Here is a 27,228-nt window from a genome sequence, read left to right as displayed (position 1 = left end):
AAAACATCAAAATGTGTTCAGTCGAGCCAGACTTTCCTCGCAGATCTAGAGATATGATTATGCTCTTAAGCCGATTATCCCTAGACCAGCTCCTACTTAGGGATGGCTTGTGATCTGCATGGGTGAAGGGAATATCCACAACACTGAGCTCATTCTTCCTTTGAAGTATCAAAGGGAGAGCCCGGGTCAAGTGGCTGGAGTATTCTGAGTTAGAACACTAAGAGCCTTTTAATTTAAATTTTAAACAATTGAATATGACTTTGTTTAAAAAAAAAACATGCTCATGTGTCAAGTGTTTGCCAAATCCTAAGTCCTCCCTGACATCCCTATAATTGCTCCTTTATTGTGTACGTCGTCACTACAGCTAGACTCTGCATTGCTTTCCCCAGACTGCATCCAGCATGAAGAATCAAGACATAAGATGATCTTCATGATCATATTGCATGTGATGGCAATAATGCTCCCCTTTCCTCATCACAGCTCCTTAGACTCACAAAATGTTAGCATTAAAAAGAGCTAATATTTATTATTATTAATAAGGAGCTATTATGTTGATTAAAGAAATAAAAACTAATTATTTTTATTTTATTAAATTTTTATTTTATTGATTACTATAAACATTTTTATTTTATTGATTATAACAATTTATAATTGTTGATTATTATAAAAATTATAACATAATGAAATAATATTAATTGACTGATTATTCATAACAATGCCTTATTGAATATTAATTAAATAAATAAAGAGTGATTGATTGAAGAGGAGCCATTAATAAGGAGCTCATATAATTAAATTTCTCTACTTTACCCATGAGGAACCTGAGGCACAGAAAAGGTAAATGACTTGCCCAAGGTCACATAGCTAATTATTGGCAGGGCCAGAATTAGAATTTGGGCATCTCGATGTCCAGTCTATGTTCTTACCATGATTTCCATGAAAATTATTTCCTGTCTTTTCCAAGCATAATTGAAATAATAATGCAGATTTTATAGTATTTCTTATATTATGCAGCAGTGTGCTTAATGGACTTGGAATGAGCAAGACCTACATTTCCAACCCTGTCTTGGACCAACACTAGCTGTGAATCTTAGCAACTACTTAAGTCTGCTAAACATCAGTTTCCTTATCTGTAAAATGAGGATAAAAATAGCCTGTGTGTCACAGAGTTGTTGTGAAGCTCAAATAGGATAATATATGCCATCTCATTTGCAAGCCTGAAAGGATCCTGTAAACATTCGCTATTATTTTCCTCTGCCTCCCATGAGAAAACAAGTTCCTCGAGGTCATGAGGTAAGTTTTCAGTTGCCTTGTTATTCTCTCGCCTTACTGAGTACCTTCCACATAGGAGATAGCAGCCAGATGGCACCCAGATGCACAGAGCACTGGGACTGGAGTCGGGAAGATTTGAGTGCAGATCCAGTCCTGGACACTTACTAGCTGTATGACCTCAACCAAGTCACTTAAACTCTGCCTGCTTCCGTTTCCTCATCTGTAAAATGGGGATAAAAATATTACCTCCCTCCCAGGGTTGTTGTGTGGATTCAATAAGACACTTCTTGTAAAGCACTTAGCATATTGTGTTTTACATAGTAAGCACTACATAAATGTTAGTTACTATTATTTTTAGATCTTTAGATTTAAAATGGAATGATGTGTATGTAGAACACATCTGCTGCCCAACTATTTGATTATTGTTACTTCGATGACATTTAAAAATATATATTGTAGATGTGAGAAAAAATAATCCCTTTCAATGTGCTTTTGCTTTCCTCATATTGCTGGGGTGGTGTGGAAGGGGGGCCGGAAATGTTCAACACTGTCAGAAATGTAAGCCAGATACAGAAAGAATTCAGCAGTTTACTTAACGTTTCTTCTCCAAACTTTTTTAACCTCAGACTTCAAAAACTATATCCCAGATAGCTAGATCTGTAAGGGCAGCCCCGTGTGACCAGCTTAATCATCTTCATGGTTTTTTAAAAGTCTGCTGCACAAACAAATGCAAAATAATAGATATTAATAGTATAGCATTACCAAATGCTATAAATATTGTCTCAATGAGTAATTTACACCAAGAATCACCAGCTATCTTATTAAAGCCTAGTCATGCTTTTCATGAATTTTCATTTTGCTTTGAATTTAATTAAAAGTGATTGTGAATTTAGCAATCATAAATTGCTCATCTGTGAAACTGCTACTTCTAGGTGAGTTTCACTTCTTTTTAATATGGCGATAGATTTATTTAATAAATAATGGAATGAAGCGTATCATGTTGGCTAACTTTCATATTAATTTTAGCCAATCAACAAACATTTATTAAAAGCTTGCCATATATTAGGTACTAGTCTAGGCTATGGATTCAACAATTAAGTGACAAAGTTTCTATTTTATGGGAGAAATAACCTGTAGCCTGGGGATGTGGATTCAAAGATAAAATGAAGGAGCCTTAGGGGAAAACAACATATAGGCATATGAGTACATATATGGTCTTGCTGTTCCTCATATATCAGTGATTCCCAAAGTGGGCGCTACCACCCCCTGGTGGGTGCTGCAGCAATCCAGGAAAGTGGTGATGGCCACAGGTGCATTTATCTTTCCTATTAATTGCTATTAAATTTTTTTAAAAATTAATTTCCAGGGGGCTAAGTAATATTTTTTCTGGAAAGGGGGCCGTAGGCCAAAAAAGTTTGGGAACCACTGTCATATATGATACTAGCACCATGTCTATCTTCCTTTGCTATCTACTATATCTAGAATGCATTCCCTCCTCACTTTTGCTTCTTAGAAACTCTCCTTTCTTTAAAAACTGAAGTCCTTTCACTTTCTACTTGGGAGTTTTCATTTTGGTCCTTGCAAGTACAGAGGACAGTGCCTGGCCATAGTAAGAAACTGGTGATATGATCACTGATTGATACAAAGTAAACAGAAGGGCTCCTGAAAAGATGGATTTGTAAATAGTTTGTGAAAAGCTTTAAATGCCAAATAGAGTTTACATTTGATCCTAGAGCCAATAGGACTTGACCTGTATTTTTTCAGCAGTGGAGTGACACAGTTAGACCTATGGTTTAGAAAAATCACTTTGTCAGCTGTGTGGGAAATGGATTAGAGAGTAGGGAGAGACTTGATGCAGGAAGAAAAAGTAGGAGACCATTACAGCAGTTCCCTCAAGAGACGATGAGAACCTGAACTAGGGTGTTAGCTGTGTAAGCAGGGAAGGATGCAAGAAATGACAGGGAGATGGAAAAGTCAAGATTTGGCAGCCGATCGCATATGTGGAGTAAGTGAAATTGAGGAATAGGAAATGACATCAAAAAGAATGGTGGTACCCTCAAATAAAATAGGCAACTACACAAGATGGGGGAGTTGGGAGAAAAAGATAATATGATGAGATCTTAAATGGAGATCATAACCCATCCATACTTTCCCTTGTGTGGCTCACTCTGTACCACCCAAAAGGAAAATGAAAGTGTATGGGACTTCCTCACTGAAGAGGGGTTTAGAGTTAGTGAATGTTAGAAAAGAATGGTCTGGTGGTGTTAGAGACAAGTTGGAATCCATTCTGCTTTGTCTCTCATCCTGAAGAAATTAGTTTTACCTTTGCTATTCACCCTTCAAAATTAATAGAAACATATCTTTCTTTTCACATTAGAATGCACACATTGTATATACCCTCTGCTCCAGAGCCCTCTTCTTCTGATTTGATTATTCCTCCCAGAACCCCTATTTAAGGTGGGCACCCAGACCAGTCAAGTGTCCTTCCTCTCTGGGCTGCATTCTGGACTTGATCTACATTATCCTCACATCCTTTGGCCTATCCCCTTTCAGCTTCTTTTTATGTATTTTCTCCTCTAATTAGATTGTATGTTCTTTGAGTACAAGAACTGTCTTTCCACTTGTATTTGTATTCCCAGCATTTAGCATGGTGCACATAATGTCAATCAGTTGTTTTTCAGTTGTGTCTGACGCCTTGTGACTCTGTTTGGGGTTTTCTTGGCAAAGATATTGGAGTGGTTTGTCATTTCTTTCTTCAGTACATTTTACCCTGCTAGTAAGTGTCTGAGGCCAGATTTGAACTTGGGAAGATGAGTCTTCCAGACTCCAAGCCCAGCACTCTATCCACTGTACCATGTAGCTGCCCATTGGGCAATAATGAGCGCTTGCTAAATGCTTGTTGATTGAATTTTATAATATCAAATTGCCTACCAGTGTTGTCAGGGAACAGAGGCCTTCATAAAAGAAATTATTTTGATAGGGAGGGGACATAACTGCATATTAATAGCATCATAGACCTAGATCTCTAGGCAAACATCAAAATATCATATTACTGCTAGTTATCTTCATCATGGAATCCAACCCCTGCATTATGATAGATGAGGCTGAGACCCAAAGAGATTAGGTGATTTGCCCAAGGCCATGCAGTGGGGTATCTTATAAGGCCTCACTGGTGAAGGTGTGGCACCCTTTGCACAGCAGGGACTCTGGGAGCTGCTCCCTTCCCCCTCTTCCCAGTGCCTGCCTGAGGACATTTTGTATATGCCCCACTCTTCTGTCAAGCAGCCCAAAGCTTACTTTCTCCCTCCACTCTCTCCAGCAATGGAGAGGGGGAGGTTTGGAGGGGGCTCACAGACAGCTTCACCTAACTTTTTGTATTTTGTAACTTACTGTAAAAGTATGTATTTTAAAATCTAGTTCAATGGTTGATTCTTCAATTAAAAATTAAATTTAAAAATTGTTGAGTGAAGTTTTATTTTCTTAAGATTGATGAAAAATGTCACTTATGATTGAATATCCAATAGTGCTTTATGCTCAGTAATTTGATGCTCGATAATTTAACAATGCTTTTAAAATAAAATCCCCTGAGTGTGACCCACTAACGAAATGGGCTGTACATACTATTCTTTTCTTATTTCTGTTCAAACCCTTCTCTTCCTTCAACTTCTTAGACTGTTGGGTTTCAAAATTCCTAAGCCTTCCAAGTCTTTACAATTTTCAAAGTATGTTACAAATATTATTACACTTGCTCTTACAAAAAAACTTTTAAGGTGGCTAGTAGATTGGTTATTACTCCCAATTTACAAATAAGGAAACCTCAGATCTGAGAAGTTGTGATTTGACCAAGCTAAAACAAATGAGTGGCAAACCTTGAAATCAAACTCAGACAGTCTAATTCTGAACCTAATGTTCTTCCATGCGGAACATTTCAAAACAGCATTACTATGAAGTTAGAACAAAATCGAAATAGCTAGATTAGAAGAATAAAGATTAAGATGGAGAATAAAGTAAGGTCACAAGTAAAAGTAAGGCTCCTGGGGCAGCTAGGTGGTGCAATGAATAAAGCTGCTGAGCTTGGAATCAGGAAGACTCAACTTCCCAAGTTCAAATCTGGACTAGTCACTTACTAATTGTGTGACCCTATGCAAGTCACTTACTCCTGTTTGCTTCAGGTTCCCCATCTTATAAAATGAGCTAGAGAAGGAAATGGCAAACCACACCAGTATCTTTGCCAAGAAAACTCCAAATGGGGGGAACATAACTAAACAACAATTAATTACTTGAACTTATTTACACATAAGTGTGTTGAAGTAAGGGGTCTTTAAGGTGCAGATTCAACTCCCTGCTCTGTCACTTACAGTCTGAGAGACCTTGGGTGATGAACCCATTAGAACTTCTTAGAACCTCTCTCTGCCTCAGTTTTTTCATATATAAAATGAGAGGGTTGCACTATATAGGACCAAGGAGGACTAAGATCCCTGCCGATTCTAAAGCTGTGCTGTTATTCCATAATGTTCTAGCAGTCAGGAATCTTTGAACACCAGGAGGGAACTATTTCCTCTTTTGTGTGGGTGGACACATACATGAAACAGAATGAATACACCATCTTCAACTCTTATTTACAAAGACATGCTGGCTAGGGAGAGTAAAATAAAATATTATGAGTGTTGCAAAAACATTTTGTGAGCTAAAACTTTTTCTTTAACACAAAACTCAAAACCTTAAAACAAAATTTAAGTGGAGGCAACTAGGTGGCACAGTGGCTAAAAGACTTGTCCATGGACATAGACAGAGGCTTGTAGTCATGAAGATCTAGGTTCAAATCCAGCCTCATACACTTCTGTGTGACCCTCAGCAAGTTACTTAAACCCAGCTGCTGCTCTTCTGTCTGGGTTTTAAGAAGAAAAATGTTGAAATAGAAAGGAACATGGTGAACAAGAAAATGCATTGTAAAGACCTATTTCTCTCTATGGCAATAATAAAAGTTAATATAGCGCTTTGAGATTTAAAAGGGGTTTCCTCACAACATTACAATGGGATTGGTAGTGGCAGAATCAGAAAGTCTAAAAGACTTCTCCATGGGCATAGAGCCAGTAAGTGTCCTACATAAGATTTCAATTTAATTAAACTTTTATTCCTATTAAAATAAAGCAAGTATTCAATTCTTACCATGCACCAGGTGCTGGAAATAGAGACATTAATACTTTCAAAAAGCTTACTGGATTTGAACTGAGGTCCCTTCTATTTACATTCTGATGCTTGTTTCACCATCCATTCTGTTGCTTCTGTGTAGTATCATAGAATTGTCATTTGATGCCAATGGCATTCAAGTCAGAGTGTATTAATGACCAAGTTTTTAAGTCCAGACCAGGCAAGCAAACCGTTTTGCCTGTGGACAATTCTATTAACTTTTTAATCCTGCCTTCCAGGGCACAAAGAGGGATTGTTGAGCACTAGCCCACTTCTGCCATTGTCTCAAAATCATCTCCGAATCTGAGAGACTTTGAGGGATGAACCACAGAGAACCTCTCTCAGGCTCAGTTTCTTCATATGTAAAATGAGATGATTGCATTAAATAGAACCCAATAGGGCTAAGATCCCTGCCCAATTTAAATCTGTAGTCTTATTTTTTACTCAGCCTGCTCAACTACATACTGAATTGAATTGAAGCTGGGACGAGAAAGATTGCTGGACGTGGAGTCATGAGGAAGTGTTCAAATACGATTTCAATCTAGTTGTGTGACCCTGGGCAAGTTCCTTAAACTCTAGGCACCTTGGCTTCCTCACCTGTAAAACAGTGTTAGTGATAGCGCCGCACTCCTCGAGTTGCTATGAGAATAAAATAAGCTTGTGGGTTGGAAAGCGATGTGCAGATTTTAAAGTATCCAATAAGTGCCAACTATTACTAATTTAGCTGCTTTTGTCATAGTCAATAAATGCGAGTCCCCTAGAAATACCAGAGCACGGAAAAAAAAAAAAAAAAAGGAAAATCCAGGAAGCAAAACGTGAAATTTGTTTGGAGAAATATGACAGTGTAATGATGTGCCAAAGGGGCGAATGAGGGAAGGCAAGAAAACTGTGACAATGGGATGGAAAAGTCACAAAGCTGTCAAGGTGGAGGGCCCTGACACTGGATAAAAGAGAATCGGATAACATCAAGACAACGTTGTTGAATACTTAATGCTACTGATTCGAATGATTACTTCTGGATCTCCGGAGAAAAAATCTGTAGAAAAGGAAACTCTGCAGTTTTGCCTACATTTATCCTTTCACGTTTAGACAGACTGTCTAAACCTCGCTCCTAGAGGTGGTGGCAATGCTACAGCTGCAACTGCAGGACTGTGAGTGAGGGGCTCTACAGACGGAACACAAAACGTCTCTGAGTCTGAGAGGACGTAGAGGAAGACCATTGAGGGAGAAAAAGAAACAGGCGCAACTTCTAACATGCTGAGTTTGGAATGGGCGTCGGGGTCGCTTCGGAGCATCCGGAGGGAAAGTAAGAAGGGACGGATGCCGAAGCGTCCCAGCACCAGCCCTCAAGTCCTCTCCCCCTGGGCTGCGCGGTTGGGTTGCCTAGGGTTCGGCAGAGGGGCGGAGGCGCAACGCCCAGGTTGGGCGGTGGTTGCCATGGTTTCCCTGGGTCACATGGACGGGTGCTGCGCCCCCTCCCTCCTGCGAGAGCGGGAGGGGCGTGGGTTGGGCTGGGCTGGGCTCTCGAGGTGGTAGAGGAGAGACTGGGCGGACGCGGGAGGAGCTGGAGATGCTGCCGCCCCTCCGGGGGCTGGGTTCCCTTGACTGCAGCTTGTGCCGAGCCAGAGCGCGGGCAGGCGAGTCGTCCGTTTCCAGGGAGCGGCCCTCACCTGCTCACGGCTCGGTCTCCTGCCGCAGGTCTAGGCGTGCCACTGGCGACTGACCTCAGTCTGGGGCTGCCTACGGCCGTCGTCGCCCCGGGAAAGGACGCTGTGCCCGTGGTGTTCCGCTGCCCCCCGCGGCGGGGGCGAAGGCGGCCGGCGCAATGAGCAGCATCGAGATCCCCGCGGGGCTCACGGAGCTGCTGCAGAGCTTCACGGTGGAGGTGCTCAGGCACCAGCCTGGGGACCTGCTGGAGTTCGCCCTGCAGCACTTTACCCGCCTGCAGCAGGAGAACCGGCATAAGGGAGGCCATGGGGCCGTAGATCGAGCTTCAGCGGGAGCCGGGGCCATGGGGGGCGGCACCCCCAGCCGGGGGGTCAACTTTGCAGACGAGCCGGTGCAGACCGAATCCGAGAACGGGGAGGAGGATGACGACGAAGAGCAGCAGTCCGGGGACACAGGGGCGTTCAGCGGTGAGCCCTTCCCTTCTTAGACAGTGCCCTTGACGGACCACAGCCCCTCCACCCCTGGTCCCTGTGTCGTCTCCCCGCTGCCTTCCTTCCTTCCCTTACCCCGTCCACCCCTTGCTGTCTTTCGCTTTCCTTTCATTCTCCACTTTTTGCGCCCACATCTTCCTTCTCTTCTCCTATCTTTGCATCTCCTACCTCCTCGTCACCTATTTCTGTCACTTCTATTCGCCCACCTGCCATTTCTGCTCTCCCTGGTGTCACTATCTTCATCTCTGGGCTTTGAAGACGCGAAAGAAGGAAGCCTCTCGCTTGTCCTTCAGCCTTTCCTTTCCTGAGTTTAGAGAAGGGCTGGAGAGGAGGCAGCCAAGAAGGGCGCTTGGTAATAACAACTTTTGATCGAGTGGAGAAATATGTAATAAAAGATTAAAAACAAACAAACCCATGTTGTGCATGGAGCAAATTGGGGGACTTGCTGGCCCGCCACTGCCCTTTTTTCAGGGCGTCTGGAGTGTCCAGAGATGAAAAATAAGATTGACATGAAAGCCTTTGTTGCCGCTGTTCGTACCAAAGATTCACAGAAAAGCAAGGAGAAAAAGAATTGGATGCATATGAAAGTATTTTGTGAAAATGACTTCTCTGTCTTTGAAACGACTTAATTCATTCCTTCCCAATTTCCCCTTTCTGTTCGATGTTTGAGCTTAGGACAAAAGGAAAAGACCCTTCTTAGGCTGCCACCCTTGAGGCCCTTAGAATGGAGAAAAGAGGAAAGAGCTTTTACAATTGAAGTCATACACTGAATGTAGTGTTGTTTTCTAGTTAATGTTCGGGGGTGAGGGGACACTCCAGGTACCTTCTAAAGCTTTCGAATGAAAAGCTGGTGAGTAATTGCAAGGGACTGTGCCAGACACCAAAGCCTAGCAAGAGAATGAATGGAAAAGAAAAAGGCATTTTCGCAAATAGCTGCTCCTAGCAAGTCCCACCCCTTCTGCTTACACTCCTCCAGCTCTGCCATCTACTCACCCTCTTCTATTTACACAATATGACCAAATTCTATTTCTTTCACTTCCGAAACTTCCGATAACATGTTATATCTGTTTTCTTTATGTTATGTAGCACATAGACAAATGGCATTGCCACAGATTTTACTTTCTCTGTTGTGATATTGGGATTATGTATTGGTCTGCAGTGGCTGCGTTTTAATATGGGTCTTTCCAATTTCTTGTATGTTTCCAGAAAGATATTCCCTTTCTTAATGAATCATATATTGAAATGCATTGTAAGGTAGCAGAAAATCCCATTGTTTCAAGCACATTCACTATACCTTGAAATTACTACTGTATGATGAGAAAGAGAAGCAAGTTTTTTCTCCCACTATTTTGAGAGGGGAGGGTTATTTGTGACCCTTTTATGTCTGTTAGCTGGGAGTAATTAGCATGTGTGTGTGGGGTGTGTGTGTGTGTGTGTGTGTGTGTGTGTGTGTGTGTGTGTGTGTGTGTGTGTGTGTATAGAGCGAGCTTTTGGTGCCCTTTTCAGGTCTTTTAGCTCAGAGCAATGTGTTACCTTTTTTTTGCACAACAATTAAGCTATCCTAGTAGGAACAGGAGAGTAAAGGAAATATTGTGTTTTTATTTTATGGAAAAGAAGAGCAAATATTAGATAAGCTCAATTAGGCAGCAGCAACTAATGCTTTTATTATTCTTTTCTTGGAGCAAATTAGAAAAAAGGACTAGATGCTCAGATTGTGAGACTGGCAAGCTAAGTAGAGAGGGAAGGCTTGGTGAATGACCATATCAACTATCTAGACATTTTCTAATAATAAGTGTTTTCGAGTTGCAGAATGCTTTTTTGAGAGTCAGTGTGGTTAAGTGGATAGACAGCCAACTTTGAAGAAATGAAGGGCTGTTTTAAAATCCTGCCTCAACACATTCTTACTAGCTGTGTGCCCAGCTATGTAAGACTCACTTCTTAACCCTTCAGCACACCCAGATGACTATCAAATAAGAAGAAATTGTTAGACCACATGGTCAAAGGAATTTTTATACAGATGAAAACAGATTTGGAGGAAAAAATAAAACTTTGCTATTTATAGCACTTTTGTACATATGAAAGATGTCATTTTTATCTTTACAACACATCAGCTTGTTGATAAGGACAGATATCCATATTTTAGAGATTGAGAAACAATCTCTACAATTCCTCAAGGGTAGGTATTTTTTTAGTACCACAGGTTGTCAACACAGAGTAGAAATTTTTAAAAATAAACCCTGACCTTTTGTCTTTTTGTTTAAATTCTTTCCTTCTTTCTTATAGTCAGTACTGTGAATTGGTTCCAAGATAGAAGAATGGCAAAAGCTAGGCAATAAGATTTAAGTGACTTGCCCAGGGTCACACAGCTAAGAGAGTATCAAATTTGATCCCAGGATGTCTCCAGGTCCCACTCTCTATCCACTGAGCCACCTAACTGCCCTACATAGTAAAAAAAAATTTTTTTTAATAACACTTACCTTCTGCCTTGGAACCAATACACAGTATAGGTTCCGAGGCAGAAGAGTGGTAAGAGCTAGGCAATGGGGGTCAGGTGACCTGCCTAGGGTCACACAGCTAGGAAATGTCTGAGGCCAGATCTGCACCTAGGACCTCCTGTCTCTAGGCCATTCTCAATCCACAGAGCCACCCAGCTGCTCCCCACTACTATAGTAAAAAATTTTTAAATATTAACTAAGTTATTTGAACACAACCTTTGATTTCATTGTTATGAGAAACCTCTTATGCCAATACTAGTCAGTAACTGCTCTGCAGTTTATAGTCAGATTAATTAGATATTTGCCTGGAATTCTCAGAGATGAAGGAATTTGAGTAACAGCCCATCCAAAATTCACTGGTCTTGATTATTTGCATCATAACATACTAAGTTTTTGAAGGGCTGCCCACTTTAAGAACAGAAACATGAATAAGAAAATGTCCAGAGACTATTAAAAGGAAGACAGGGCACTAGCCTTTGAAAAAAAAAGTCCAAGGAATGAGTCTGAAAAATCATGGTTCTATAAATTTAATTTTTGTACCCAGAACAATTGCAGAGGTGGGATATCATAATGTAAATTTGTAAATCACCTTGAAGACAATTGAGTATTGAATAAAACTCTCAGGACACAATAGAGAACAAGCCCTATGCAACTAATCTAATTTACTATGACAGAGCAGAAGGCCAGTAAGATCAAAGCATAGTGATAGATGTAATCTAGCTCGACTTTAGTATTTAATCCTTTCTCAAAGGACATATGAAATGTGCTGTTCTTCCTACATGAAAATGACACTACTGACCTTCAGATGAAGCATTTCTTTTTCATTGTTTTTCTAGTAATGATGGAGAATTTGTGCTCATTCATCTATACTCTCTTTTCTTATTCCTCTTATTTGAAATATTGAGTATAATATATAGCCACTGAACTAACTGCTTCAAGTTGAGGGCAAGCATGTGACCTTGACTGCACTAGTGTGGGGCTTTAACCAAATAAGCTAAGCAGCCACAGTAACAGATTGGAAAAATGTGGTCTAGACCAGGGCTTAGCCATTTAAGACTATTGTGACCACAGGATCATAGATTTAGAGGTGAAAGGGACCATCTAGTACAATCTTCTTATTTTATAGATGGGGAAACCAAGGCCCAAAAAGGTTACTGTCACAAAGGCAAAAATCTGCCTGCAGGTCAGGTTCTCTAACTTCAAAGCTTAAGGTTTATCATTTTCTTGAGCCAAAAATCAGGCCAGAAAAATTGACAGTTATTTTTTCTCTTTGGTTTTCATATTACAGTCAACTATGAAATTGGTAATGTCTAAGAAAACCCAGGACTCTCCCCCATATTCCTACCTATGGGTGAAGGTGGCATTCGAAATGATTTTGAGTAGCATAGCCGAAGATGATCCTAGAAAATTAGAAGTAGGTGAGTTTTCTCTTTGTCATCATCCAGTCTTCTTTATCAAGCCCAGTTTTTCCATTCTACCTCTTCCTTTTCCCCTAGTTCTATACTCTTTTTTTTTTCAGTGCAAGTGCTACCTAGCCTTCTTCCCCCATCCTTGCTCTCGCTGACTGTCAACTAATTCTTGATCATTTTTTAAATCATAATTCAGGTGTTAGCTGATAATGATTTAAAGTGTGACTTCTCCAAGGATAGTGGGGAAAATGGAAGACTTGGCATATTTCCCCTGAAAGAGTAATCATAGTTGGTCTTGACTGAGTTTTTAGAGTACATATTTGGATGGAAATTTGCATCAGTACTGTATTGAGGCAGAATATATTATATTAGTCATTTTAGTTCTATTATTATTGAATATTTTCATCATTTACCTCATGTATAAACTAAGTAGCAATATAATATAATGGAGAGTCTTGCATTTACCACTAACTATGTGTGAATGAGGAAAATTTGTTTATTCTATCTCTGCTATAGGTATCTCAACTATTAAACAGGGATAAAAGTTATTATAACCATTGGATTATTGTGATTAGATGATGAGAGAATAGATTTGAAAGCATTTTGAAAACAAAGGACAATATAATATATTTTGTGTTACAGATATTGGTTTTTTAGGATTGTTAGTCAATACATTCTCATATTAGGATAGAAACCTTCTGTGATATTACAAGTAGGTAGATTATTGTTTTCATCAACTTTCCATATGCTACCAAGGAATAGTGGAAACAATGGTGAGTGGTATCTTGGGAGGTAGGACTGGAATTTAAAATGACTTTTATAATTTGGAGACATGGTTAGAAACAAAATAAATTATAATGGCAAGTGTGAGATAATATGCATAGGAAGGAAAAAAATAAATTATATAAATGTCAAATGGGAAAGAACTGTAACATTTGGCACTATTGACCATATTTTCCATCTTGACACTCTCTCATTCTTTGGACTTCTTTGACATCATGTGCACTTACTCTGACCTCTGACTGTTTATTCTGTCTCTTTGACTCGCCCTTCATCCTCCTTCCAACTCTTAAATGTGATTTTCATCCCAGGCTTTTTCTTTAGTTCTCTTCTTTTCTATATTCTCTCTTGGTAGCCTTACCACCTCTGATGACTTCAATTGTGAACTCTGAAGGAGACTACCAGAACTGTATCTTTAGATCTCCTCAAATTTCCAGTTCCACCTTTCCAGCAGTTCATTGGACATTTTCATAGTGATTGTTCCTCTGGCCATTGAAACTCAACATGACCGAAATTCATTGTCCATCAGAAACATGCTTTTATCTCTAACTTTTCCATTTCTGATGATGACACCACCACCTTCATGTGCCTCAGGATAGATACCTCAAAGTTATGTTTGACTCTTTCCTCTCTTCTACCCAGAGCATCCAATCAGTTGTCAGCAATCCCTTTGATTCTACCATCATCTCCTTCTAAGTCCCACTAGTTCATCCCATTTCACAACTCATTGCTTCTTAACTCAGCATATAAAAATAACCTTTTAATTGTTCATCCTGCTTCAAGTCTCTGCCATTTCCAGTCTATCATTTATATAGCCGACTGAGTAATCTCAATATATCAGTCTATCTTGTCACTCTTTAATCAAAAAACCATAGTGATTTCCTATAGTCAACTGAATAAATATAAATTTTTTATCCTTGTATTCAAGGCCTTTCGCAATCTGGCTTCAATCTAATGGAAGGAGTATTAGGTTTCCTTTGGGGAACTTAAGTTTGAATTCTGGATCTGCTTTTTACCATTTATGTGAACCTAGGCTGCTCATTTGATTTCTTTGGATCATTCAGTAAGCATTTATTAAGTGCCTATTAGATGTGAAGAACAGTGCTCAGCACTGGGACTGCAAAACAAAAGCAAAACCAGGACTTATTTTCAAGAAATATATACACTAGCCAGGGGAAGTAAAACATAGATAGATCAGAAAAGCTTAATCTAGAGTTCATGAACTTTTGAAAAAGTAGTTTGATAACTATATTTCAGTATAATTGATTTCCTTTGTAATTTTATTTTATGAATTTAAAAACATTCTGAGGAGGGGTCCATTTGCCTCACCAGACTGCCAGAAAAGTCCACAACCCAAAACAAAAGGTTAAGAACCTCTGATGTGGATGTAGAATAGATAAATGTGATTTTGGTGGATGAAATTAGTAGTGAAGGGGGTGCAGGAAATGCCTCACGTGTACGTTGGCACTTGAGCTAGATCTTGAAGAAAACTAGACACATAGATTGGAGGAGGAAGTATGTTTTAGACATAGGGGATAGTTGCTAGTGCAAAAACACTGACATAGGAGGTGGTTTGTCATGTGTGAGACTAGTGAACCCCAGAAGCTATTCAATTAGTTGTCTCTCATTTGATAAATCAGGCTCATCTTTTCTAACCATGCATCCCTAATGATAGCCTTTATATCACTTATACACACCACTTATATATAATTCTTTCTTGGTGATTTATTACAGACTGTTTACATCCACCACACATATTTCCATTGCCCTTTGGACAACACAAGTTTAATTCTTTCAGAAGTTGTAGCTTTCTTTGGCTTGTAGCCATATATGAGAATATTGATGTTAAAATGATGGACCTTTGTTTCAGGTGGAAGCAAAGGATGTTTAAAATAATTTCCTAATGAGAGAATGTCCTTCAACTAGGGAATGGCTGAACATATTGTGGTATCTTTTGGTGATGTAATACTATTGTGCTCAAAGGAATAAAGAACTGGAGGAATTCCATGTGAACTGGAATGACCTCCAGGAATTGATGCAGAGTGAAAGGAGCAGAGCCAGAAGAACATTGTACACAGAGACTGATACACTGTGGTAAAATCGAACATAACAGACTTCTCTACTAGCAGCAATGCAAGGATCCAGAGCAAGGCTGAGGGCCTCATAAGAAAGAAAACTAGCCACATTCAGAGGAAGAACTGTGGGTGGAGAAACACAGAAGAAAAACAACTGCTTGAACACATGGGCTGTTGGGGATATTATTGGGGGTGTAGGCACTAAACGATAACTCTAGTCCAAATATCAATAATATGGAATTAGGTATTGATCAATGATACATGTAAAACCCAGTGGAATTGTGTGTCGGCTAAGGGGGAATAGGGGGGCTTAGGAGAGGGAAAGAACATGTAATATGTAACTAGGAGAAAATATTCAAAATTTAAAAAATTAAACAAAATAATTTCCTACTAGTTTCTCAAAGGCATTTCAGCTCTCTCTCTCTCTCTCTCTCTCTCTCTCCATCCCTCCCTCCCTCCCTCCCTCCCTCCTCCTGTACAATTCTGGGCCTAGCTTATTTGCTGATTTTTATCAAATAACATATTAAGCAGAGAAATGTATGTCTACCAAAGTTATTTGACTCTCTTGGGGGATATCTGCATAGAGTAGAAACGGAGGAAAGGAATTTTATATAGATCATTTGGTTGTTGATTTTTGTGCACAAATGTACATGTACTCTTGAATAGTCATTTGGGCAAAAAGGTACCCAAGCAGGCTGGCACTGAGGCACAGCAGTAAGGCAGGTTTAAAAAAAGTCATTTTCCTTTGACTAGTAGTAAGGAGATCATTGTGTCTAGATGCCTCAGGAGGTGAAGTCAGGCCTGGCAGCAATGGCAGTGTGATGAGATGCTATTCCATTTCCCTCAATGTGTCTCACTCATCAGTTCTCTGAAGATGTCCTTGCTAAACTGTGCCAGGAAAGCCTTCCACTTCCTCAGCACTTCAGATTAAACTACGATTTCATGCCTATGTGAGGGTTGTTTAATGCTGTCAAAAGGAAGGCAGTAGGTTCTCCTCTGGGGTTTATTAAAAGCCAGTTATATTTTTGTCTGTTTGAAATGTTTTTGTTTTTGTTTTTTTAGTTCTGCCCAAAATAAGTTAGGAAGAGCAATGAGGAATATACACCAAGACAACTTCTCAAGATTTCTTTCATTATACAAATTATGTGATTCTTAAAGTGACTGTGAATACTACTCCAGTGAAATGCCAAAAGTATAAAATGTTATTTTCTTTAGCGTTCGCCATCTACCCAGCAAGAAGTTCCAAGAACGAATCATAGATTCAAGGACAGCAAAGAACGGTTGCGGATTTTACTCCCAGCCAATACCCATTCACCCGCAGCTAAAAACCTGTTCTCTTTTTATGGCTGATAGGGTTTATTGGAAGACAAAACCATTTATCGAGTCTGCCTCCTGGTAATGGTTTCAGCTACCCTTGGACTACTTTGGGTAAAGAAGTCTCTATGCAATATGTGGTGAATACTATTGTACAACAGTATAGATTGAAAAAAGTTGAAGGTTTTTTAAAGGGATTATAGAATTCTTGTGAAAGTCAGTAAGTCAGCAAGCATTTGTGAAACACCTACTATGTTCCAAGCACTATGGTAACCACTAGAGGCAGTGAGCTAATTGAAATATCGCCTTAAGAGAACTTAGATCAGCATTCTGATTAAATTTAGATAAATTAAATAGGACAGTTTTCATTTACATTTAATAATGTACACGTTTGTTTGTTTCCCTAACCTGAATAAATATGAAAAGAGAAAATATTAAGAGAAAATTATATTTTTGTAAAACAGTATTTTTTACATTTTGAGAAGATAAACCATGTTTGCACTTTTAGGGAGATTAAATAATTAAGAAGTTAGCTTTTTAAATGGCAGCTAACTAGTAACTTTATAGAGTAGTATAGCACATAATGGACAATATTGGTAATGTCTTGTGAAAGTTAAAGTGTATGTTCCTCCTTTCTTTTAACAAAGCAGGACGTTTTGTAAATTCTCATTTTTATCTATAATTAGATAAATCGTATTTCTCATAATCATAGAACAGTATTGATATTCCTATCACTCCAATATACTCCTGCTTGTCACATTCAAAATGAATAATTACTGTCCTAGCGTTCTAAGGAACAATTTCTTTGAGGACTGAGCGTACCTATGCCTCAGACAAGTGAATTGTCATTCTCTTTACATATAGGAATTAATTTGGAATCTTAAATCATATATGTCCAAAAATGTTTTCTTTTAGTGTCTGTTTTTCATATAATAATGTTTGTAAGTTCAGTGAAATGATAAATACCATGAAATGTAAAATATAGATATTAATGTAAGAGTTTACGTGGATTAAGTGTGAGCGACCCACTGATAATTAACATTTTCTTCATTCAACAAATACTTATATTAAAGATCTATAGCAGGCATTCTTCCAGGTACCAGAGATTCAAAGATAAAAAACAACAATCCTTTCCCTCAAGGAGCTTACATTCTGTTAGAAACACAGAATATTAAATATAATATACAAAGTATCCCAAAACTCTTCGTGTAGTTGTAAGCTCTAATAGCTTAATAGTTTTTATTAAGTTTATAGAATGTATAAAGTATGGAGGTGGGGATAGAAACTAAACATGTTACATCATTAGTACAGAGAACTCTCAGGTGAAGAAATGCTTTCCCACAGTGCAGTTTGGCACCTTTTCTGTGACTTGTAGACTTAAGAAAATTGCCGAAATGCATTGTTGGACACCATTTTTTCCCCTGAAAGTTCTCTTTTGTGGTTAATGCTGTGAAAGGTGGTAGAGGCCAAATTGGATGGGTACTAAAAAAAAAAAAAAAAAAACCATGAGATTTATTGTCTAGTTCATTAGTGACCTTGAAGAATACAGTTTTAATAGAATTCTTGAGTGAAATGAGTGAAAAGTAAGAGAGTATAAATGGCTTTTCTAGGAGATTAGTTGTGAAAGAAAAAAGAGATAATATAGGACAGGATCTTAAGGGGTTGGCAGGGGTGTGTGAAGGTGTTTTTTTTTTTTAAGAATGTACAAAATCTGCTTATATTTATAGCTGGTTAGGGAAAGAGCCAATACATTAGGAGAGAGATGGAGAAAGAGATTGAGAGAGACAGGATGTCAGAGATTAAATGTGAAAGAGTGAATGTGTTCAAAGGCAGTGGTTGGTATCAAGGACTCTGATCTCAGTCTTGATATGTTTTTAATTAGTGACTTCTATAGGATATAAGAAGATAACATATCAAGTTTCTAACAAATCTTTCATATAGATTATTCATTGTATGAAAGACTCTAGATTCAAAAAGTTATTAACAAGTTGGGACAACGGTTCACTGATGATGTTAAATAGGCTTAAACGTAAAGGCCTTTGAAGAGATTCAAAAAATAAATTACATAAATACAGAACTGGCTTGCTTTGATTTTGTTGTTGTTGTTCAGTCATTTCAGTCATGTCTAACTCTTTATGACTTTATTTGGGATTTTCTTGGAAAAGATACTGGAGTAGTTTGCCATTTCCTTCTCCAGATCATTTTATAGATGGGAAAAGTAAGGCAAACAGAGCTAACTATCTTTCCTAGGGTCACACAGATAGTAAGTGTTTGAGGTTGCATTTGAACTCGAGTTCCTCTCTAGGTTTGGTGCTCTCTCTACTGCACCATTAAGCTGCCCTGAAAGGAAAAAAAAAAGATTTTGATTTATTTAAATGTAGATAGATCATTGCACACTCATAATGACTTTGCAATATAATTTACTCACCAAAAAAAATTCAAAGTATGTAGTAGAAGTAAAGTTTCCAAAATAATGAAGATCTTGAATCTGCCCCTTGTCATTACTGTGTCCATTCCTGGATACTACAATTCAAGGGAGCTGTTAAAATAGAGCAGGATAAGCAGAATGAGGGACCTTAAAAATCTAATCTGAAGAAATGAAGCAGATTTTGAGGATATCAAAATAGTTGTTTTCAAATATTTGAAGATTTGTTTTCCAGAATAAGTATTAGATTTAGCCCCAGACCACAGAGCTCTCAGTACAGGGGTTGGAAATTACAATGAAGCTGTTCTGACTCAATATTTGAACTTGTTCATAGTAATACTCAAATCTCACCGATTCAAGAGTTAGCTCTAATAGTACAGATTCCAAATCACCATTTTCTAACCGTCCTTTTCTTCTTTCATCCTGGTCCTCCCCAAAGTTTGCCACAATTTGCCCATTCAATATGTTGGAAGCCTCATCCTTCATTCTTATCTCCTCATCAGGCAAACTTCTCTTTATGTCATATCATTTCTTGATGCCAACATTGTGTTCTCCTTTGGGTAGCTGTTTGCAGCTTGTTCCTATCCACTGTGTGCCTTTCCATCACCCTCTTTGGGAGGTTTTTCTTTGGTTCTTTAGAAGCAGTCCTGTTTCATGTCTCTCTGACCAACAGCAATATTCATAAAACATTTACTTTTTTTTTTAAAGACCTTCCCTGTCACAGAAAACGTGGAGGTCAGTAAAGGTGCTCTGAAATTTCCCCAAAACAACAGGACTTCTTCTTCTTCCTTTTTAACTTTTGGTCAAGGTCTCTGTCCATCTGTCCCATCTGTCTTACTTAACACATACTGTTGGACAGATTCTATAGACTGTCCATTCAGATGCATGTTGGAATCTAGGCCACAGGCATTCTTTGTCCATTGATTTGTCCATTGATTTCAGAACCAGGAAGCTTTATGGTATTTTTGCAGCTTGATGCAACCAATCTAGTATCATCTGCAAACAGCAGCATCTGGAGAACCTCGCCATCCACAGGGAACCAATCCCTCCTCATCTGGACTTTGTGTTCTCTCTCCTCTGCCACAGTGTTGGCAAGCAGATACCTCCCTGGTTTATGCCTTGCCTGATGTCTTATATACAGAATACACTATAAGTGGAATAAAGATAAAGAGAATACATAACTAAATGCAAGTTCATTAGGAAGGAAAGGTTTTAGCAGTTTAGGGGATCAATAAAAGCTTCATGGAGGAAGAAAGTGGTGCTCAAGCTTTGTCTCTAAGAAAGGAGGGGGTATATACAAGGAACTGGACTCAATTGTTTTAGTCATAGAATTTTTGATATGGAAGAGATATGAAAGCTATATTGTTTCACAGTTGAAGAAACTGAGGCCCTGAGGACTAAGGTCGTATGATCAGTTTGTATTTGAACCTAGGCTAGAAGTCAGGTCTTCTGTCACCTGGACCAGTTCTTTAAATGAGGTCTTTCTAAACAAGTATAGCTAATAATAGCTAACATTTACATTGTACTTATTCTGTGTCAGTCACTGTGCAAAGTACTTTATAATTATTATCTCATTTAATCCTTACAGCAATACTGGGAGGTAAGTGCTACTAGTATCCCTATTTCACAGATGAAGTAACTAAGGCACACAGAAGTTAAATGACTTGCCCAGGGTCACACATTTAGGAACTTTCTGAGGCATGATTTGAACTGAAGTCCTCCTGATTCCAGACCCATACTCTATTTACTGTGCTACCTAGCCACATTTTAAGGTCAGAGTTCAGAATTTTTAAAAGTATAGGGAAGTTCAAAAGTAAGAATTTTAAAACTTAGAGACTTCATTTGGGTTTTTTTATAGGTCATAATTTTCTCTTGAGATTTTTAGACCATTGCTGAATCAATCAATCAATTTAGACCATTGCTGAATTAATCAGTTTTGCATGCCTTGTATCTTGTCATGTGGCTAGGTACTAGCAGGGTACAAAGGAAATATAATAGAAAGTTCTTATACACAAAGAATTTAAAACTTAGAGAGGTAGATATGATCTAAAGATGTATATAGATATGTGCATATTTATATGAAACAATAGTGAATGATAGCATCCTTTATTAATAGAAGGCAACATGATACAGTAGAATGAGAACAATTTCTGTGATCACAGGGCTCCAATTCAGATCCTTCCTCTACTGCTACCTATGTCACTTTAGGCAACTCAGTCTCCTTGGGCCTCATTTTTCTCGTCTGTAAAGTGAGATTGCCTCTAGGTTTCTTCCAGCTCTAGATCCGTGATCCTGAGTGGAAAATTGTAAGGTAGAGAGAATTAGAAAGTAGGTCATTGAAAACAATGCTAATTTGTAGTATAGAAAATAAATGGCAAAGAAATTAGGAAGGCAACATCAATCCTTATGCATTTGGAAAAAGAAATAAAGAAAAGTTTCTCTTGGGTTATGGTTGCTGGGCTTTTGCAGTTGCCATCATTGTTTATTAGATTTTTAAAAATGAATTGTATTTATAAATTAACATAAATAAAATACCAAACACTAATTTTCTAGGAATTTTAAATGAAAATAGCAATCATATTATCTCAAAAGAGCCTTTTAAAAAAGTTATTTTTTTCTATTTGAAATTTATTCAAAGTCAATTGAATCTTTTTCTCTACTCTTCCCCTATTCCTTTAAAAAAAAGCCTCTATGTTACTTCCATGAACAATTTTGTCTTGGAACATCTAATGTAAATTAAACAATGTCATTTCCTAGCCAGAAGGATAAAATGCAGTTTCCGGGATAATTGCATACACTAAATCTTTTTGGCTTCACTTTTATGTGGAACATGTGTTTATATTTTGACCTTTTGTCTCTTTTTTTAAATAAAATAAAGAAATATTTTTACATAGCAGCAAACATACTAATTTCTTTGGGAGGAGGGATGCCAGACTTTTAAGGTACACATGGCATAGCCTATTGCTAAAACATTTATAAATGTTAGACTGACTGTGTTTACGTGTCTGGTTTGGGGTGAGAGGGGGCTGGCTTGTTTTCATATAAACCTTGACCAGAAATTTTTATCTCAAACTCCTTCCACAAAATACTTATTGTAGAAACTGTTTGAGTCACTTTAAATTGCTAGCTTACATAAATAGGTTTCTCTCACTCCTCTCTTCCCCCCTAAAAACTGGGAGGGGGGAGGAGGATTAATGATTGGCAGTTGCTAGAGGATTTTCATAATGAACTGTTTGTTTGTTTTTTGGTCATTCTAAAGATAACTAAAGGGTAAAAAGCAGGAGGAAATAAAAGAGCATTATTTTTTAAAAGATGTGTAATGATTGCTCACCCAAATCACTGTTTACTTTTCCAACTGTCTGTCTGGGTCTTCAAAATAAATACCCCCCCCAAAAAAAAAACCTATCACCAAAGCTTTTATAGCTTTTGAAATCATATCAAAATACGAGAAGTACTGAAATTCTGAATGCATTTTAGGAAGCAGCAGCATTTTTCTGAGCTCTAATCTTACCCAAACATTGTTATGATAGCTAGAATATAATAACAATATTTAAGTTAATGTAAATATGATTCAGAATTTCGGGTATGAATCATCTGGGATGGCCTTCTAAATGATTAAGATTATAATAAAATTTGAGGATATATTACCTCAAGATGTTAATTACCAAATCCTAAAACATGAATATTTTTCATAGTTGACTCTTGTGGATTGATCAGTTCATTGAAATGAAGTTGGAAGAAACCTTAAAATCCATATTACCCAATTTACTACTTAACCCAAAAAAGTATTCTTCCATGATCCAAATAGTTAGTAATCAATCTCAGAGGCAGCTAGGTGGCAAAGTGGCTAGAGTGCTGGGCCTGGAATCTAGAAGACTCATCCTCCTGGCTTCAAATCTGGCCCCAGGCACTTATTAGCTATATGACCCTAAGCAAGCCAGTTGACCCTGTTTGCCTCAGTTTCTTCACCTGTAAAATGAGCTGGAGAAGGAAATGGTAAACCACTCCAGTATCTTTGCCAAGAATACCCAAAAAGGCAACATAAAGAATTAGACACAATTGAACACTAATATTATTATTCTGTAGCTCATTAAAGTTTTGCTCAGGGCAAACCATGAAACAAAGGAAAAACGTTAATGGTTCTCAGTCATGGGTGACCTCTAATTGCTCTGCATTGATTGTAGCAGACTGACTGGGAAGGGTTACCAGTCTTTCAACTGTCAGTGACTTTGAGTATTGGAATTCTAAACATTTGTCCCTTTGTCAGTGATCACGGAAATATGCTTTAGCACCTTCTGTGTTCTAGGTACTAAAGATACAAAGACAAAATCCAAACAGTCCCTGTCATCAAGCAAGGAGCTTTCATTCTAATGGAGAAAATAGGCGATACATATAAACAGATATGCACCCATATAGGTTTGTTTATATAAAACACAGACAAAAGGTAATCTGGGAGAGAATTAGAATCCAGGGGGACCAGATTAGGGTCTTATTTAGATGATCCTAATGGAGCTAAGTCATGATGGAAACCAAAGATTCCAAGAATAAATAGAGCATTTCAGATAGAGTAATGGCTTGTGAAAAGTCACAAAAGAGGCAGATGGAGTGTTGCATATACGTAACAGCAAGAAGGCCAATATGACTGGATTATTGAGTGTTTGGAAGAGAATAAAATATGATAAGGTTGGAGAGGGAGGATGGGATCAGATTATCAAGAGCTTTATATGTCAATCAGAGAAGCTGGCATTTGATCATAGTTGTACTAGGGAGTGTATTAATTAGAAATCTTGAACCTTTGGACTCCATCTCCCAGAATTCTTTTTTCATTACCTAGCATCCTTTTCCCTTCATCCCCAAGTTGCTTGCTTACTTTGTATATAGTTGTGCATAACTCCGCCTCTCTCTTCCCCCACCCCCATTTGCAAGACTGGGTGAGCTCTCTAGTTTTTATTTTCCTTTGCTTCGAGTTAATATTAATAAACTTTATCAATATAATACTTGGAGTCTTTTGGATATTAATTTTAATCCTCACTGGAGTCATGAAATTTACTGAGTGACATGACTAGACCTTCACTTTAAGAAAATCACTCTGGCCTCAGCTGTGTGGAGGATGGTTTGGAATAAAGACTGTAGGCAGGGAAACCAGGTAGAAGGCTGTTAAAATAGTCCAGGTCAGAGATGATAAAGAGTTGAGCTACAGTGGTAGCTGTTTAGGAAGACACGCTCAACCTGAGAACCATGGGCACAACACTAACTCCAGTTCTTGGGTTGATTCACATATCTTGGAGGTGGTTTTTGTTTGTTTGTTTGTTTTTTAAATATGTTTACTCTTCTTCATTTCCTGCCTCTTCATTAGTTAAGAACTATGCCTCCCGTTACCAACCTGCTTATTCCATACCTATGATGGTGTTGTTGAGTCATTCAGTGCATCTGACTCTTTGTAACCTTTGGACCATAGTACACCAAACCCTTCTAACAGGGGTCTGTAAAGCCTTGACGTCAAACTGTTTTCTGAGGTTTGAGACAGGTGCTTCTGCGTAAGAAAGACCTGGAATTGGATTAGCCAAAAAAAAAAAAAGGAATAAAGCAGATTTTATGTAGCATCAAGAGTAGTTCCTCACCCATAAACTGCCCTTGAAAATCTTCCCAGTCTGGATCAGCACCGATAATAGCCCCTCCATGTATTTCCTTTTACCAACCAGCTTAGGGGAACATCAATTCAAAACAAAAGATATTATCCAACAGAAGAACAAATAAAGTGACATAGACCCTCTAGATATAGATAGAGTACTCTAATAAACAGGTCACCACATCCCCAGTGAGGACTAATAGGTAATAGATTGCATTTATCTAGTGCTTAAGGTTTGCAAGGTGCTTTCATGTACTATATAGAATTTGATTCTCCCAACAACCTTGTAAATTAATTGGAGGCTATTATCCTCATTTTACTGAGGTTAACATATATAAATAAGAAACAAGTTACCAGATTGAACAGAATGTAAAAATGCATTTGCTGTATTACAAAGAGGATAGAACAGTTGTATAGACTTCTTATTCAGATGTGCATGAAACATTTATAACAATTAGTCATATGCGAAGTATAGAGAATGTATAAATCCAGAATAGGAGAAATTTTATAAACATTACTCAAACTCAATTCAGGGAGTAATCAGTAACAGTAATGTGATCAAACAATGAATGCCTAAATAATAGTCAAAATGATTACTTAAGAATGATAGTCTCAAAGGCCAGTTTATAGAAACAATGAAAAATGAAAGACAATAAGAATAAAACATATAAACTTGTATGGAATGGAGCCAAAGTTGTTTGTTGAGGTAAATGTATGTTCTTGAATGCTTATATTAACAAGGGAAAAGGAAATTGAATTTGCAATTTAAGAAATTAGAGAACTGACAAGTTAATGTATTCAGAAAAGCTCAAAAGAAGAGCTCCCTGATATCAAAGAGAAAAAAAGTGAAAATTTAGAGTCCAGAGTTTGGAGTAAGAATACCTACAATCTATGTGACTTTGGACAAGTAATTTAACTTTTATTTCCCTCATTTTCTTTAAATGACATTTATTTCCTTCTAAATAAATGCATTCTTCTTAATGTATTTCCTTCTAAAGTAATAAAATTTCTTTCAGCTCTGTCTCTGAAAGAAAAAAATACCACTCAGTCAACTCAATTAAGAAACAAAACAGAACCGGTTTTATGTTTGTCTATTTTTGTAGCAACCAATAAAATTAAACCAGACTGAAAAGATAAACTAAATTGCTAAAATAAAAATGAGAAAGGTCAGTACCAACAAAGAGCAAAGAAATAGAGACAATTAGTAAAGGATAGTGAACAATTATGTGTGGTACAATGGAAAAGAGAACTAACTGTGTCTGAAATCAAAAGTCCTGAGTTCAAGTTCTTTCTTCCGTTTACTGTCTGTATGACCTTGTGCGATTTACTTGATCTCTCTAGTTTCAGTTTTTTCCTCTATAAAATAAAGGGGCTGGATTCAATGATTTTAAGGTCTTTTCCTCATTCAAATCTATGAAACTGGTATTTAGGGACCCATATATCAAATGGGTAATATTAAATAATTAATTATCAAAACAATCTGGTATTAGTTATGGCATTTAAGAAAGACTAATTAAATAGATGAGCTGAAACCACATGCAATCGTTTGCTCTTTGTGAACTTAGAATCACTGAACACTGATGAAATGCATTCATTGTTTAGCAAAAGAATTAGGAAAACTGAGTAATGCACTGGTAAAAAAAAAAAAAAAGGAAACAATAAAACTTCATACCAGGCTTCCAAATGGATCCAGGATCTACAAATGTGACAAAATGCAAATAACTAGAGGACAAGGGGTTATGATATATTTTTCTTAACTCTGGAAAAGATAAATTCTTAGGTTGTGACTTCAAGGAAATTTAAAAAAATTAAAAAAGATGAATTTGATTATATTAAAGAGCTTTCGTAGAGTAAAAATAGTTCATCCAGGATAATAACCATTCATAAAAACATAATTGCTGATTTTTGCCTACTATGTGCTTTCCAAATTGCACTAAGTACATTATACTAAGTGCTTTACAAGTATTATTTCATCCTCCTGACAACTCTGGAAAGTAAGTGCTGCTATTATCCCTCTTTTACAGATGGAGAAACTGAGGCAAACAGCATTTTAGAGACTTACCCAAGGTCACACCGCTAGTAAGCGTCTAGGACTGAATTTGAACTCATGTCTTCTAACTTCCTGAAGGAGAAGGAAAGGAATTCATCAAGAAAAATCTTTATATCAAACTCTTTATTAATTGTAACACCTAAAATTTAAAAGAAATTGACAAATGCATAAAAGTTGTAAAGTAAATGGTCAAATTATTTGATTAGTGAGTTTTTTAAAAGAAGAAACAAAATATCAAGTACTCACTAAAAAGGAAAGGAAAGGGTGGCGAAAGCTATAAGCATTAGCACAAAGCTTGGCTCATAGTAAATTTTTTCATTCTTTCATTCATTGAAGTTAACATATACATCTTCTGGGAGAGTAGTTGACAGTAAATACCATAAGTTTATAAGTACAGGTATAGTACTTTACAGTAATATAGATTTTTTTC

The 27,228-nt window shown here is 37.7% G+C and overlaps 1 protein-coding gene across 1 annotated transcript in view; it reads left to right on the top strand.

The window, feature by feature from the left end:
* Positions 1–8,287: 8,287 nt before the first annotated feature.
* Positions 8,288–27,228, top strand: part of PRKAR2B (protein kinase cAMP-dependent type II regulatory subunit beta) — a 133,789-nt gene continuing 114,848 nt past the window's right edge. Inside the window, exon 1 of the mRNA XM_044679047.1 lies at positions 8,288–8,597. Coding sequence (XP_044534982.1) covers positions 8,288–8,597 — 310 coding nt within the window. The remainder of the gene's footprint in view (positions 8,598–27,228) is intronic.

Source organism: Gracilinanus agilis, chromosome 5 (genome assembly GCF_016433145.1).
Source record: "Gracilinanus agilis isolate LMUSP501 chromosome 5, AgileGrace, whole genome shotgun sequence".
Classification (NCBI taxonomy): domain Eukaryota; kingdom Metazoa; phylum Chordata; class Mammalia; order Didelphimorphia; family Didelphidae; genus Gracilinanus; species Gracilinanus agilis.
The sequence above is the reverse complement of the archived record's forward strand: the minus strand, read 5'-3'. Positions and strand labels throughout refer to the sequence as shown.